This window comes from Sugiyamaella lignohabitans, chromosome D (genome assembly GCF_001640025.1).
Source record: "Sugiyamaella lignohabitans strain CBS 10342 chromosome D, complete sequence".
NCBI lineage: Eukaryota > Fungi > Ascomycota > Dipodascomycetes > Dipodascales > Trichomonascaceae > Sugiyamaella > Sugiyamaella lignohabitans.
The window spans coordinates 1591543-1604900 of NC_031673.1; the positions used below are offsets into that span (position 1 = coordinate 1591543).

General features: G+C 41.6%; 4 protein-coding genes across 4 annotated transcripts; 2 read left to right on the plus strand and 2 right to left on the minus strand.

Annotated features, from left to right (window-relative positions):
• Positions 1–3186: 3186 nt before the first annotated feature.
• SFA1 (bifunctional alcohol dehydrogenase/S-(hydroxymethyl)glutathione dehydrogenase) lies at positions 3187–4308 on the plus strand (the record flags this gene model as incomplete). The annotated part of the gene is made up of 1 exon (XM_018882244.1): positions 3187–4308. The coding sequence occupies one exon, from the start codon at positions 3187–3189 to the stop codon at positions 4306–4308; it is 1122 nt and encodes a 373-aa protein (XP_018736640.1).
• Positions 4309–4478: 170 nt separating this feature from the next.
• On the minus strand, positions 4479–5117 carry CIA2 (Cia2p; the record flags this gene model as incomplete). Its single annotated transcript, XM_018882245.1, has 1 exon — positions 4479–5117. One exon carries the CDS (start codon positions 5115–5117, stop codon positions 4479–4481), a length of 639 nt encoding a protein of 212 aa, XP_018736641.1.
• A 2954-nt stretch (positions 5118–8071) lies between these two features.
• On the minus strand, positions 8072–10714 carry MCM3 (MCM DNA helicase complex subunit MCM3; the record flags this gene model as incomplete). The annotated part of the gene is made up of 1 exon (XM_018882246.1): positions 8072–10714. One exon carries the CDS (start codon positions 10712–10714, stop codon positions 8072–8074), a length of 2643 nt encoding a protein of 880 aa, XP_018736642.1.
• A 1351-nt stretch (positions 10715–12065) lies between these two features.
• On the plus strand, positions 12066–13265 carry YHB1 (Yhb1p; the record flags this gene model as incomplete). Its single annotated transcript, XM_018882247.1, has 1 exon — positions 12066–13265. The coding sequence occupies one exon, from the start codon at positions 12066–12068 to the stop codon at positions 13263–13265; it is 1200 nt and encodes a 399-aa protein (XP_018736643.1).
• Positions 13266–13358: the final 93 nt, after the last annotated feature.

Sequence of the window (13358 nt, forward strand, 5' to 3'; positions counted from 1 at the left end):
TCAATCAGATTAACAAGCAGCCCAGACGCATATAGGAACATATCATCATCGGGACCTAAATTGAATCTCGACTTGTTGACAGGTAGTTTACGATTGCTAATAAAATTTGCCAATGCAACAGCGAGACCGCTATCATATACAAGTTTAATATCTGCATTACTAGCCGGCAAAATATTGGACGTCAATGAAATCAATATTCGAAGAGTGGTAGTGGCAAATTCTTTCATTTTGCTCACAGTCCCTTGTTCACCTTTGATGAATCGTTCACACAGGATCAGAGCATGTACAATTGGAGGCACCCTCTTTTTATCCTGATTGACATTTTTCAATACACTGCCAGTCTCATCTCCATCAGCAAGAAATTCCAATTGAACCATAACCATATACAACAATTGAAGATGATACGTGGTAACGTCTTCTCCATTGTTTTCAACTTGACCGTCTAACAAAGTTGTCGGAGGCATTTGTCCTACAGTTCGCTGCTTTTCATCCGAACTTTCAAAAAAGAGCCTATCCATTAGCTGTTGGGCAATTACTAAAAACTCTTCTACATGACCTTCTAGTCCATCGAGAACTATCTGAGCCACTCTAGGTCCTAGTTTCTCCAGAGAAATAAGTGCTGACAAGGCGACCAACGACCTCGAGGTTATAGTCGTTTGCGTGTCCATTTGTATTACAAATTTACCAAGCATGGTTTGAAAAGGCGATGTTTTCTTCTTTTTTGTGAAGGATCTTTTCAGTTTTTTAGTCTTGTTATCTCTGTCCTGGCCTCCAGCCAAGTTTTCGCTATCTTGTAAATGCTTCGTTAGAATATCTTCCTGATCTTTTAACATCGATACCAACATGTCTATAATCCATCTATTGTTGGCGACCAACGAACCAACTCCTACACCCCCTTCCTCTAATAATCGACACAGCATTGCAGCAAATAAGAATGTTGAATAATCATCTTTTACACTCTCTTTCATAGCCGAAACGAGCATGCCAGGAAAATTGGTTGATTTGAATCCAATGACAAATTCTCTATTTAGACACTTTGTTGCCAGTTGTAACAGGCTTGATCGTTGTAACGATACATTATCAGTACTAGACCCTTGTTGTATACTCTCCATGATAAATTGGATGTCATTTATAAACTGCGTATTGGTTCCATGGGCGCGCAACTCATCGAAGTTCTTCAGATCAACAGCGTCTTCCTCATCTTCCTCTTCGCCCTTTTCATCTTCATCGACATGATGGCGACGATGAGCTAACAAGTTTCCAATTCCAAAATTCAATCTGCGATTCCGAGAACCTGTTAATGAATGGTCATTAATCCCAACTGTATCAGAAATAATGTTAAAATCGGTATCAAGGTCCCAGTTGTTGGAGGAAACATTTTCATCCATCTTATCTTCATCATCCAAACTATCCATGGGGATATATCGCCGAGTCATAGAGCCATATGTCTTGGAAGCCACGACTTGAGCTGATGATATACGTTTTGCATTTCTGCCAACCGGCGATCCAGGAATAGCACTTGTAGTCGAGCTTGAGCTGCTCAGAACGCTATCGCGAGAATCGGTACGCCATGAATTTGTTAAAGTTCCGGAGCTCGACTTTCGTATTCCACCAGATGCTGTACTTGCAAGTGATGCAACCCGGGTCAAACCAACTGTGCTCTCCTTCTCAGATAGCGTCTCACTAGACGCGTTTAAACTATCAATATCATGATGCTGTGAACTCAACTGCGAATTATGCGTTGCCACTGGTTCAACACTGGTGTCAATACCATCACCCAAGCTAACATCCAGAGCCAATATCTTCTTAGCACGCTTAGGACTCAGGCTGACGGCATGCTCAAAAAAACCCCAAGCATCGTGTTCCTGCTTTGAAAGTGACGAGGCTCTTGATGGATTGGATGTTTTAAGTATGGACCCTTGTACCTTGGAATCTATATCTATAGGTGGACCAAGAGCTAATGTTGACGAAGAAACGTCAACTGCGCTCACGTTATCCTTGAGTCGGCCAGGTGGTATTGGTACTGCTTTCTTTGGAGATGTGGAGCGCGCTTCCACATGCGCTCGTACTGTTGAAGGATCTATTTCTGAGACTGGACTAGAACTTGTTCTTTTAAGCGTGGGTCGTCCCGAAATCCTCGAAAGAGGACTGAACGAGAGCTCCTCTCCGGCTTGAAGATCATGGCTGGCCGGGAATTCCGAATCAGCTATGGGACTACTAGTCGTACTATTGCTGCTTCTATCTCCTAGCAAACCAAATTGCCTCCTCCTTTCAGCTTCAGCAAGTATCGACTGCTTACGGTGTTTCCCGTATGCTCGAATCGACATAGCTTTACATGGTCTGCCATCACTTTCACAAGCTGGTTAGAGTAATATGGCTGTGATCGGGCATATATTTATCACGTGATGTATGAACTTTTCTGTTTGGCAACTGACCCGTAAGATTTTTGAAATCACGAAGAGCACCTTGAGAACGACACGACTGCAGCGTTGGTAAGGCCCAACCTCCAGGGCAGAATAGGTGCTAGTAATATCTCGATTGAATACAATATCTGATCTAGGTTTAATAGGACGGAAAAAATAGCGTTACAATAGAACAACATTTGGTGGACCCTGGAATGCAGATCAGGGCTCGCATGCATTTCCATTCAACAAACTGCAGGAAACAGGCCACCTGACCTGCTTCAAATTATGGCACAATAAAAGGGGTATCTTCCTGGCTAACAGCACGATAAGTGATATACAGAACAGTTTGTCTAGGCCCAGGTTACTTAACTTAACTATCCCAAAACTCCTTAGTGTCTCGCTAAAGATAACCTCCTCTAGTGCTTTCTTTATTTTCCCAATGTGGGGAGACTGTATATGTCAACGTCATCCCACTTTTGGACATTGAGATTACGGTTTAACTTCCCCAATTATTCAATGCAAAGCTAAAGGTGAGGTGATCTAGAACCCTGTACTTATCGTGGACCTAGAGCGATTTCGGAAATAAATATCCGCTCTTCGCAGACAGGAAAATGATCAATTGTCAAGATCTAAATTTCAACCCCACAATACCCCACATTTTTCGGACTTCTTTGTTAAGATGCTATTATTGCGAACCAGATCTTTTGCTTTAAAGCCTCGAGTTTTCCTGACTCTCTCATTTTCCTATCCTTGTACTTCACATATCAAATTCAAACGCAATATGGCATCTATGAAGGCTCTCGTATATAACGGACCACATTCAAAGAAATGGACTGATGTTCCAAAGCCCAAAATATTAAAACCTACTGATGCTATTGTCAAAGTAACTGCTACTACAATTTGCGGTACTGATTTGCACATTCTAAAGGGAGATGTACCAGAAGTCAGTAAGGGTCGGATTCTAGGACATGAAGGAATTGGCATTATTGACTCAGTGGGTGAATCGGTAGCATCGTTCAAAAAAGGTGATCGTGTGCTTATGTCTTGTATCACGTCTTGTGGATCATGTGTTTATTGCTCGAGAAACCTGCAATCACATTGTTTGGATGGTGGTTGGATTTTGGGACATTTAATTGATGGTACTCAGGCAGAGTATGTACGCATCCCGTTTGCAGACAATTCTTTGTATAGCATTCCAAAAAAGTTGAAAGACGAGTCAGTTCTATGTCTCAGTGACGCTTTGCCAACCGGTTATGAAGTTGGTGTATTAGCAGCCAATGTACAGCCCGGCGACACTGTTGCGATTATTGGAGCGGGTCCAGTTGGCCTATCAGTATTGATGACCACACAATTTTTTTCCCCTGCCATTATTATTATGATTGATACAGACGACATGAGATTAGAGGCCTCCAAGGAATTGGGTGCTACCCACACCATCAACCCAACAAAATTAAAATCATCTTCGACAACTAATACATCTAGTGCTCTTTTGGATGCGATCTCTGCTATTAAGGCAGAAGTTGATGGTCCTGACGTACCTGCTAATCAACAGGCTAAGCCAGGAGTAGATGTTGCTATCGAGTGTGTTGGAATTCCTCAGACTTTTGATACCTGTCAGCAAATCATTGCTCCTGGTGGGCGTATAGCCAATGTTGGTGTTCACGGTAGCAAGGTAGACCTTCAATTGCAAGATCTATGGATTAAGAATATCCAGATTTCCACTGGGCTGGTTTCTGCCAATACCACTCGAGCTCTTCTCAAAAGCGTTCAAAGCAATAAGATCAAACCAGATCTGCTAGTGACACATAAGTTTAATCTAAGCGACATTGAGAGAGCCTATGAGGTTTTTGGTCGGGCAGCAGAAGAGAAGGCCATTAAAGTTTTACTGCAAGTAGATGACTAAGTAGGAACAGAATTTCAACACATTATTTGTGATAACTCCTCAATTTTGGGGTAGAGTAAGACTGATCAGTCTAATAGAAGGCTATATGGTCATTAGTCTTTTGCAACTATAAAGTATTTACCACCTACACTTTATACATAACTTTAATTCAAATAAATAATGATGCTTCCTTAGCGGCAAGTCGACAGCATATTTGAAATAACCGACAGCAGCTGGTCGTTCTCGCATGCAGCAGCAATTCTCTCTTTATCGTTCAGTTGTTTATTTACTTGGCCCTCGCTTTGGTGGGTTCCTTCGCGAACGTTGATGGTGATCCTATATCTCGGTGGTAAACATCGTTCTAATCTAACACGAATCCCAAGCCCAATAAGAGTTGCCAAACTACAGTGTGTGATCGTAGGAGTAATCTCAACCTTAACCTCAGCCATTTCATAAGGATTTCCTGAATCTGAGACTGTTATGTGCGGAAGGTTGACAACTGCTAACTGGCCTAATGTCAACGGATGCTCGGGGTCCGAAATAGTGGAAATAAGATCATATATTTCTTGGGAATCAATAGGCTCTCGAGGTTCTGAGAATTCCGATGTAATAGACTTGCTGTCATCGTTTTCTGAATAAGAGTAGGTATCTGAAAATCTTTCGTCAGGAATCTTTAGGAGCTCTGGTCTAAATAGCGACAATGAGTAAGCTGGGTCATCATTCTCAAATCCCAAACTATCAGGCCCTTTGAATGCGGTGTTACGCCTCGTCGGCAGCTGTGAGATATCCAGTACCGTGGGATTTGCGTTTATAGGTTCAGAAGTCGCCATCACAGAGAATAAATATCAGTCAGCTTAGGATGTGAAAGCGTCAAGAAGAACTAGGCTGCTAAACTGTAAGCTAATTTTGAAGCGGCAGTTTGCTGACTACTTCCGATTCAGAATCTCAACCGATCTACCAGGGTAAGGGGAAGTATTTTGTTAAGAGTAAGCAAAATATATTGATAAAAGGCTCAAAATGCGAAGAAAACAGATTTTAGACTAGTTGAATATTGAGAACAAGAAATCCTCTCTTATATTACTAAAAGTCGGGCAAGAAATCATCAGTTTGTAGAAATGTAGTCTCATCAAGTGGCAGGGACGACAGTTACAGTAGTGTAGACCACAGATGGAATCTTTCCAAGCACATTGGCTGCAAATGCTGGTAGCCTTAAGGGAGACGAGGTAGTACCTAGTTAAAGAGACACTGTGTCACAGAAATGTAAAAGGGGTCGTGGAATTCAATTCGATGAGAATTTCACCAAATCTGCAGTTACCCGTCCCAGAACTGAATATCATACACGTGACCAAACTGCCATGATTGTGTAACCCTTGTCCAGAAGCTCTGGTACCAGCAGATGTAGGCTCACGCTATAACATATCTGGAATTCTGGAGGAGTAATGTTTTTACTGCAACTATTCCTAAAATGAACCTGAGTTGATGAAATATCATTCAAGCTTCAACTTTAGAGATAAATAATTAGATTATGGATTATAATGATGCTTCCCACGCTCATTAGCCAATCCAACACTCACCGGCATTGTCTGATCAAACTATAATTCGTTTACTATTACCATACCCACTAATGACAAAGCGATGGAAATATTCATATTTTATTGGCTTGTAGCTAGCTCCATAACACTCAGATATCCAATATCTCAGCATGGATACTGGCAGATAGGGCATACAGGAACAAAGTATAGTGCATTCTATCATAGACCCACTAAACATGTATCTTTAAGTTTGACAGCCTCTGATATTGGCTCTAACCCTCAGCAACTTCATGTCTTTAAATTTATCTCTTTATCACAGTATGCTATAATCTAATTAGAAAGTTCTCTGCCACTTCGATTTAAAAGCCTATCCATCATCTAGTATGTTTATACGGTCGCAAACAACTGCTGTTCCGAAGGTTGTTCTCTGCTACCTCTACATACGTTCCTACTTTTCAAATCGGATGAGATGTATTAGTGAGGATTAGCAAATTGTTATTTGATTACAGCGCAGAAGAGCTATTTTCTGTTAAGACAGCGCCATTTGGGGCAGAACAGATCCTGCGTGTCTTCTTAGTGGATGACAACCACTGGAGAGCACAATGTTAAGTATCCCTGTGCATTCGGACTATTTTACCATCACCAGTATATATTACTGCCAAATATCAAAATCGTTTTCTGGTAAGTGCAAAACCTGCTTCTACTTCAACCCCAAAAGTACCGTTAACGTCGTTGACAAGCTACTCCCACGCCAACTTTGCCATTTATCTCAGTCACACCTGTCTAGAACTCATCATGCACAAGTTGAACTTGCCTCTATCGAGACCTTTCTATCGTAAAAGTAGTTCGAGTTTCGTTATTAACCCGAAAACAAAAATAACATATTTGCTCTGTTTGAGAAACCCATACCTGCCAAAATAGTGGAAACTCAGTTTGGGTGCAAGAACAGCCTACAATGCTAACTCTACTTCACCCTTGCATCCCAAACTGAACCAATGAACCAATCAATAATGTAACCCTGACTGAACCCAATATATAAAACAGACCAAACGTAAAATATACACGAGCTCCAAATATTTCTCTTATTCTGGTTACGTAAACACATCGTAATCTTCACTTCCTGTTAATAGATTACATGGAAGGCCAGTGCACAAATAAAATATTTTCAGCCTGAATATTACAAGGACCGTTAACACCTACTAACTCGAGGCTATAAACGTCTAAATAGATCAACTACAAATACACATCCAGAACGATAATAATCCACGAGCCCACTTCGGTCCCCATCAGTTGACAAACCACAATATCCATATTAAAAATATCTTTACCCGGCTTTCCCGTCTTTTAACCCCTAGAGCCGGGTAACTTTTAACTTATTCCGGGTAACATCTAATATTTGGGAAATATTTTATTGTGTTCAAAATTAAATTGATTTTAATTTTCCTTGCTCAGAGAAATTCAGCGATTTGTTAAGAAATTTCGAGACTCTAATACCAAAGGAAATACTGATTGAATTCGACCATCTGGAGATATTAGTCGGAGAAGCCCATGTCGAGTCAACTACATCCATGCGAGATCCTCTGCACTATAAAATATTAGTCGGGCAAGCCCATGTCGACTCATCTACATCCATGCCAAATCCTCTGCATGACATGTCGAGCCACCTACATCATGCCAGATCCACTGCACGATCAGCCAGAGATAGTAGTCTGGATATTCATCCTGGATCCATACTGCCAGCTGGAAATGCCAATATCAAGGCGTGAACTGGAGGACGTCACGGGCTTCTTGCCAGCAGGAACTGGGTGGTCACCTGTTCCCCGGGTTTAGAAACCACGATTCCGCGACTGTTCGCCGCTGAGCTGCTACCCTCTGATATCTACTAGTTCCTTTTGGGATGGGCTTATCCCAGCTATATTAAGTGCCATACTATCAAAGCGACTTCTGTTTTCAGTATTACCCTGATTTATACTCCGGGTAACCCCTTAATTTTGCGATTATATTTATTTTCTTCTTCAAATTTTATTTATTTTAATTTTCTTTGCTTAGACGAATTCAGCTGTTAAGAAATATCGAGAGTCTGATACCAAAGAATTGAAATGGAAATACTGAAATACTAAGAGCAAAACATGTATCTAGTTAGCAATATCCTAAGAAAGTTTGTGTGACCAAACTTAGTGAAAAAACTGATCACAATTCAATGCTTGCGTAACCAATTCATCAAATTAATTCATTAAAATACATAAATACACCTAAATCATATAAATGGAATCAGACTCGTTGTGCACAAACAGTTTATTATCGACACTCATTTGCTTGAGAGCAGCTCTTGCTTCACGATCACTGAAAACATCCTCGGTCTGCATTCGTTTGTTAACAGCATCAATTAGCACTGGAATCGAGATGGCTTCGTCACTAGGAAATTGTGCAGTGTCAGTAAGCAATTGTCCCAAGATCCTGCCAAACTCATCTAAACGGGATCGTGAAATATCACCTTGTGGAACAGAGTCCTCACCAGTTTCGGCAAGACCATTGGTTCTTGAACCTTCTGCTACTTGTGATTCGACGGTACTTGAACCCCATGATTCTTGTGTGAAAGAGGGACCTTGAGAAGAGGCTGGTTGTGAGCTGTCACCCTGTCGTCGTGCTGCCAGTGCTTTTTGTCGTGCAGTAGTGATTCTTTGAGAGACTGAATCGTCTGGAAGAGTGTCTTCATAATCCACATCGTCATCATCGTTTTCAGCATTATTAGCACGGGAACCCCGTGGTCTTCCAGGTCTTCTGGTAGATACCACCTCGTCTTCTTCATCGTCAAGCTCGACATCCGACTCTTCACTCTCACCTTCAAGGTCAGCTGTAGTTCTACGTTTCTTACGTCTGCCTGCCTCTATAACCTCTTTGAATAAGGCGTATCTGAGGATCTCTTCTGCCACCCTGGCATCATCTTCCTCAACAAGATTTGATAACCTAGCCTTTGCATGTGCCGTGGAAAGACGAATGAGTGTTTCAAGCGTTCTGGCCGTGATAGGAGATGTACGACGTTGATTAATAGTAAGGTCATCATTTCGAAGTCCAGAGTAAGTTGCTACGATGTAATCAGAAGCGCCCTTGGTAAGAACTGGCTTTATACGGTTCTTTGCATACTGCACATATTTACGAATAAAGCCAATACTAAGAACTTGATTTTTCTTATTGGTACCTTTGTTGGCAGCAGCGAGACCGGCATGGATCAGAGGATTGAACTTTTCATAGACAGTATCACTAGAGACAGCAGCTTGTTCGTCAGCTTGGTCACCGACTGATAGGTTTTGTCCTGAATTGTCTCTGATTGGAACACCCTCCTCTGAACCAGGGGCCAAGTATCTGTGCATTCTCAAGACATGTTCAGATATAGCTCTGTCACGGGCATCATCGATTTCATCGGTCACCACAAAGAGTAAATCAAAACGTGACAGTAATGAATCAGGTAGGGCAATGTTTTTGTGTGGATCCTTGTGAGTATCATATTGACCATAAATAGGGTTTGCAGCAGCAATAACACTACATCTAGCATTCAAAGATGTATGAATACCAGCTTTGGCTATAGTAACAGTCTGCTGTTCCATGACTTCGTGGATAGCAACACGATCCACATCACTCATTTTGTCGAATTCATCAATACAAACAATACCTCTATCAGCCAGGACCATCGCACCTGCTTCCAAACGCCTTTCGCCTGTCTCTTTATCGGTCGTAACCGCGGCTGTCAGACCGACACCGGATGAACCTCTACCGGTAGTTGCTATTGCTAGATTAGCTGTGTTGAGGACGAATCTGAGCATCTGTGATTTGGCCGTAGATGGATCACCGACCATTAGAATATTAATATCTCCTCTAATATGTGTACCGTTTTCAAGGTTCTTTTCTGAACCACCTAGTAACATAAGAAGAACAGCCTTTTTAATATAATCATGTCCATAAATACTAGGAGCCAACGATTGAGAAAGCAATTCAAAAATATCTTTCTTTCTTGAAATCTTGTTGATGTTACGGATGTCGGTGTCATTGATTGGAGTTTGAGCTGTGGCACCATTGGCTTTAGATGATAATAAGATAACGTTGTTTGCCAAAAGCACTGATCTAAAGGTAGCACTTTGGTTATTAGCACCGCCACCAAGGGATCTGTAAACACCAACCAGTTGAACTCTATCACCCGGTTTAGCTCTGTCGACCAAATCATCGTCCATTACTACATCAATACTTCTAGGCAATTGACCAGCAGGTGCCTTTTCGGGCATTTCTTGAATTGAAATGGTTTGATGATCTCTGTATGTACTATATCCAAACTCTGTAATCAATGGATTGCCATCACTATCTTCAGTTGGATAAACGCTAGAGGTCGGCAAAGGATCGAACGATGTAGTTTGGTCACGGTATTCACGAGCGTGAAATCGGCCAGTGGTCTCGCAATAATGAACTGAACGAACAACCTTGGGTCTAACAAGTGAACATCGAGTTACAATACCCTCCAAACTAACCAACTTTCCAAGATGAGACGCATGAATTGTACGGGGATTAACCCAGTGGTCACCAAAAGAACCTTTGAAAGCCACATAAAATTGTGTCTGATCATCAATTGGATGTAGTATTGGATCTCTGATAGCAAAAGCAGTCTCGCGGAGAGCTTTATCAACGGCTGGCAAATAGTCAGACGGATAATTCAGAACTCCTTTCCAAAAAGAACGATCGAATTCTCTCAAATCGTCAAGAGAAACTGCCAAACGAGTCGACTCTCTCTGGAGCATCCGTCTAATTTCCTCTTTATAATTCGTAGCACCATCATTACTGTCAAGAAACTCAGTAAACTGACGAACTCTATCGCTAAGAGTAGCGTCCAAATTTGTTTCGTTCTCCATTGATTGTGTGGTGGTGAAGCTTGAAACAAGGATAGTTGAATATAAGGAAGAGAGTTACAGCACAATCGAAAACGCGAAAAAACACTGGCACGCGCACTGTATGCAAGAAATAATTACATTTCCCTTTTTGGTTGAATTGAAGGTCGCGTCTCCGGCGCGTTTCAATGCAAACTGTATGCAGCCAGGTAATTATGAATAACATGCACTTAAAAGTCACAGATCTATTTGGGATCTCGCATAATATGCCAGATCTCTGTCAGGGTCCGGAAAAAATAGGGTGAAGCTGGCCCCCGGAGATCGACCCCCGAGTGCCGTTACGGGACGTGGGATTAGAATTTCGCCAGGTGATTTATGAATAGCATGTCATCTACCGAGTTAATTTCGTTCGGGTTTACTTGGCGGCCATTAAAAGACCAGACGGAAACCGCAGTCCGTGAAGTGCCCAGGGATTTTCAATGTGGATGTCTGGTGACCTTCAAAAGACCAGACGGCAATCGCATTCCGTGAAAGGATTTTCCATGTGCCTACGCCCAGATTAAAATCCGTGGAAACTTAAAAAAATGAAACCAATACAGATGGCTTGTGCTCACAACTAGCCAATACTGCCTAAATATACTAACACGTTCAGCTACTGGGAAGTGCCAAGTTAGTTCTAGTTTATCTGCTTTATCGTTACACACTAGTCCCTGGATCTATGGAATCGAGGCTAGTTGAATTAACAAAGATATAGATATTAAATTTTAGTCTTTTCATTTACATTGCCGATCAACTTTCAACTGCATCACTGCGTCATCGCAAATAATTTTTCTGTAAATAAACTATAGCCGTTACCCCATATACAATTTATTTTTTTTAAACTTTTGTTTCCACTGAGGTATATGAAACAGGAAATTTCAAATTTGTTCATGCATTCATTGACACGCAGAAGTCTGTCTGATACACCAGGCCATCATAGTGACATAAGCAGATTGTAAGACATTCAAACAAGGCGATTGCCGGGATTTGTCTTGTACATATTCACCCAACCTTAAACAAGGGACCGATATCTCCCGTGTCCCACACAATGTTTATGTTTCCAATGGCATAGATCCTATAACGGCTAGGGGTAAGCATATTGCGGGCCGGGTGGCCTGATACTGCTAATTATTGATCTCATCCAATAGAAACACTGCTAATATAATGGGCATCATCAGACAGATTACTTTTAATTCAAACTCAAATGATTTCTTCATTGAATATAAAAACAACCACCTTTCGTGGTGGATATTTGCCAAACATGAGCACAAAACTCAGTTTTAGTCGTGCTATTCTCCGTTCCTCTACACGTGTTTCTCGTTTTCACTCTTCCAGAATGTCGAAAGGTCTTACCTCACAGCAGGTTGAACATATTAAAGCAGGAGTTCCTCTTATGGAGCAGGCTGGAGATGCTTTCTTAAGCGAATTCTATGCCAAGATGATTAGTGAGAACCCAGCTCTGTTGAATGTTTTCAACAAGACTCACCAGCGTACTTTGGACCAGCCTAGAGCATTGACTCGTGCTGTAGTTGCATATGCCAAGAACATTGACAATTTGGGTGTTCTTTCTCCTGTTGTTGAAAGAATTGTTCAAAAGCACTGTTCTTTGAATGTAAAAGCTGAACATTATCCAATTGTTGGCAAGTATCTTTTGGATGCCATTTCTGTGAAATTTGGACCTGATGTAGCTACTCCTGCCTTTTTAGATGCGTGGGCTGCTGCGTATGGTCAGTTAGCTGAACTATTGATTGGTGCTGAAAAAGGCGTCTACGAAGCTAATAGGGATAAAGTTGGTGGATGGGAAGGATATCGTCAATTCAAGGTATCCGAGAAGGTCGATGAAACAGAAAACGTTTCATCATTCAAACTGGTTCCAGTAGATGGGAAGAAAACCATTGTTCCTTTGCCTGGTCAATATTTGGGATTCAGTTTCAATATACCAGCCCTAGATGAGCACACGTTCTGCCGACAATATTCGATTTCCGATTATGTTGAGCCGTTGGCTGATGGCGCTGAAGGTTATCGTATTAGTGTTAAGAAGATCCCTGGTGGCGCTATCTCTAACAACTGGCATGAACACATTAAGGTTGGTGATACCGTTGATGTAAGCCCTCCGTGTGGTGAATTTGTCTTGAAAAACCACTCGAAGCCAGTATTGCTGGTGACTGCTGGTATTGGTGTCACGCCAGCTATTTCTCTATCTAAACATGCATTGGCCTCTGGTCAGAAAGTGGGTCTCATACAATGTGACCACAAACAAGATACTGTGCCATTTAACGAATATTTCAGCTCCGTTGCTAAAGAGAACCCTGACAACTTTCAATATAAGCGATATCTGTCTGGTGAGGGAAAGAGACTAGACAAAAATGAGTTCTTGAACATTCTTGAAACCCCCAACTTGAAGAATGCCGATATTTACGTTATTGGACCAAAAGATTTCATGAGGGATGTCCGTGGATGGATCCACTCCTCTCAGAAGGATGGTGATCACGCTGTTTACTATGATTTCTTTGGACCCGCTCAATGGGACGAGTAGGTTTCCCGTGATCGGTGTAATGTGCTATAACGTTGGCGATTTTTAAATAATACTGTAATTGCGTGTTGATAATAATTGTAAGAAACCAATAGA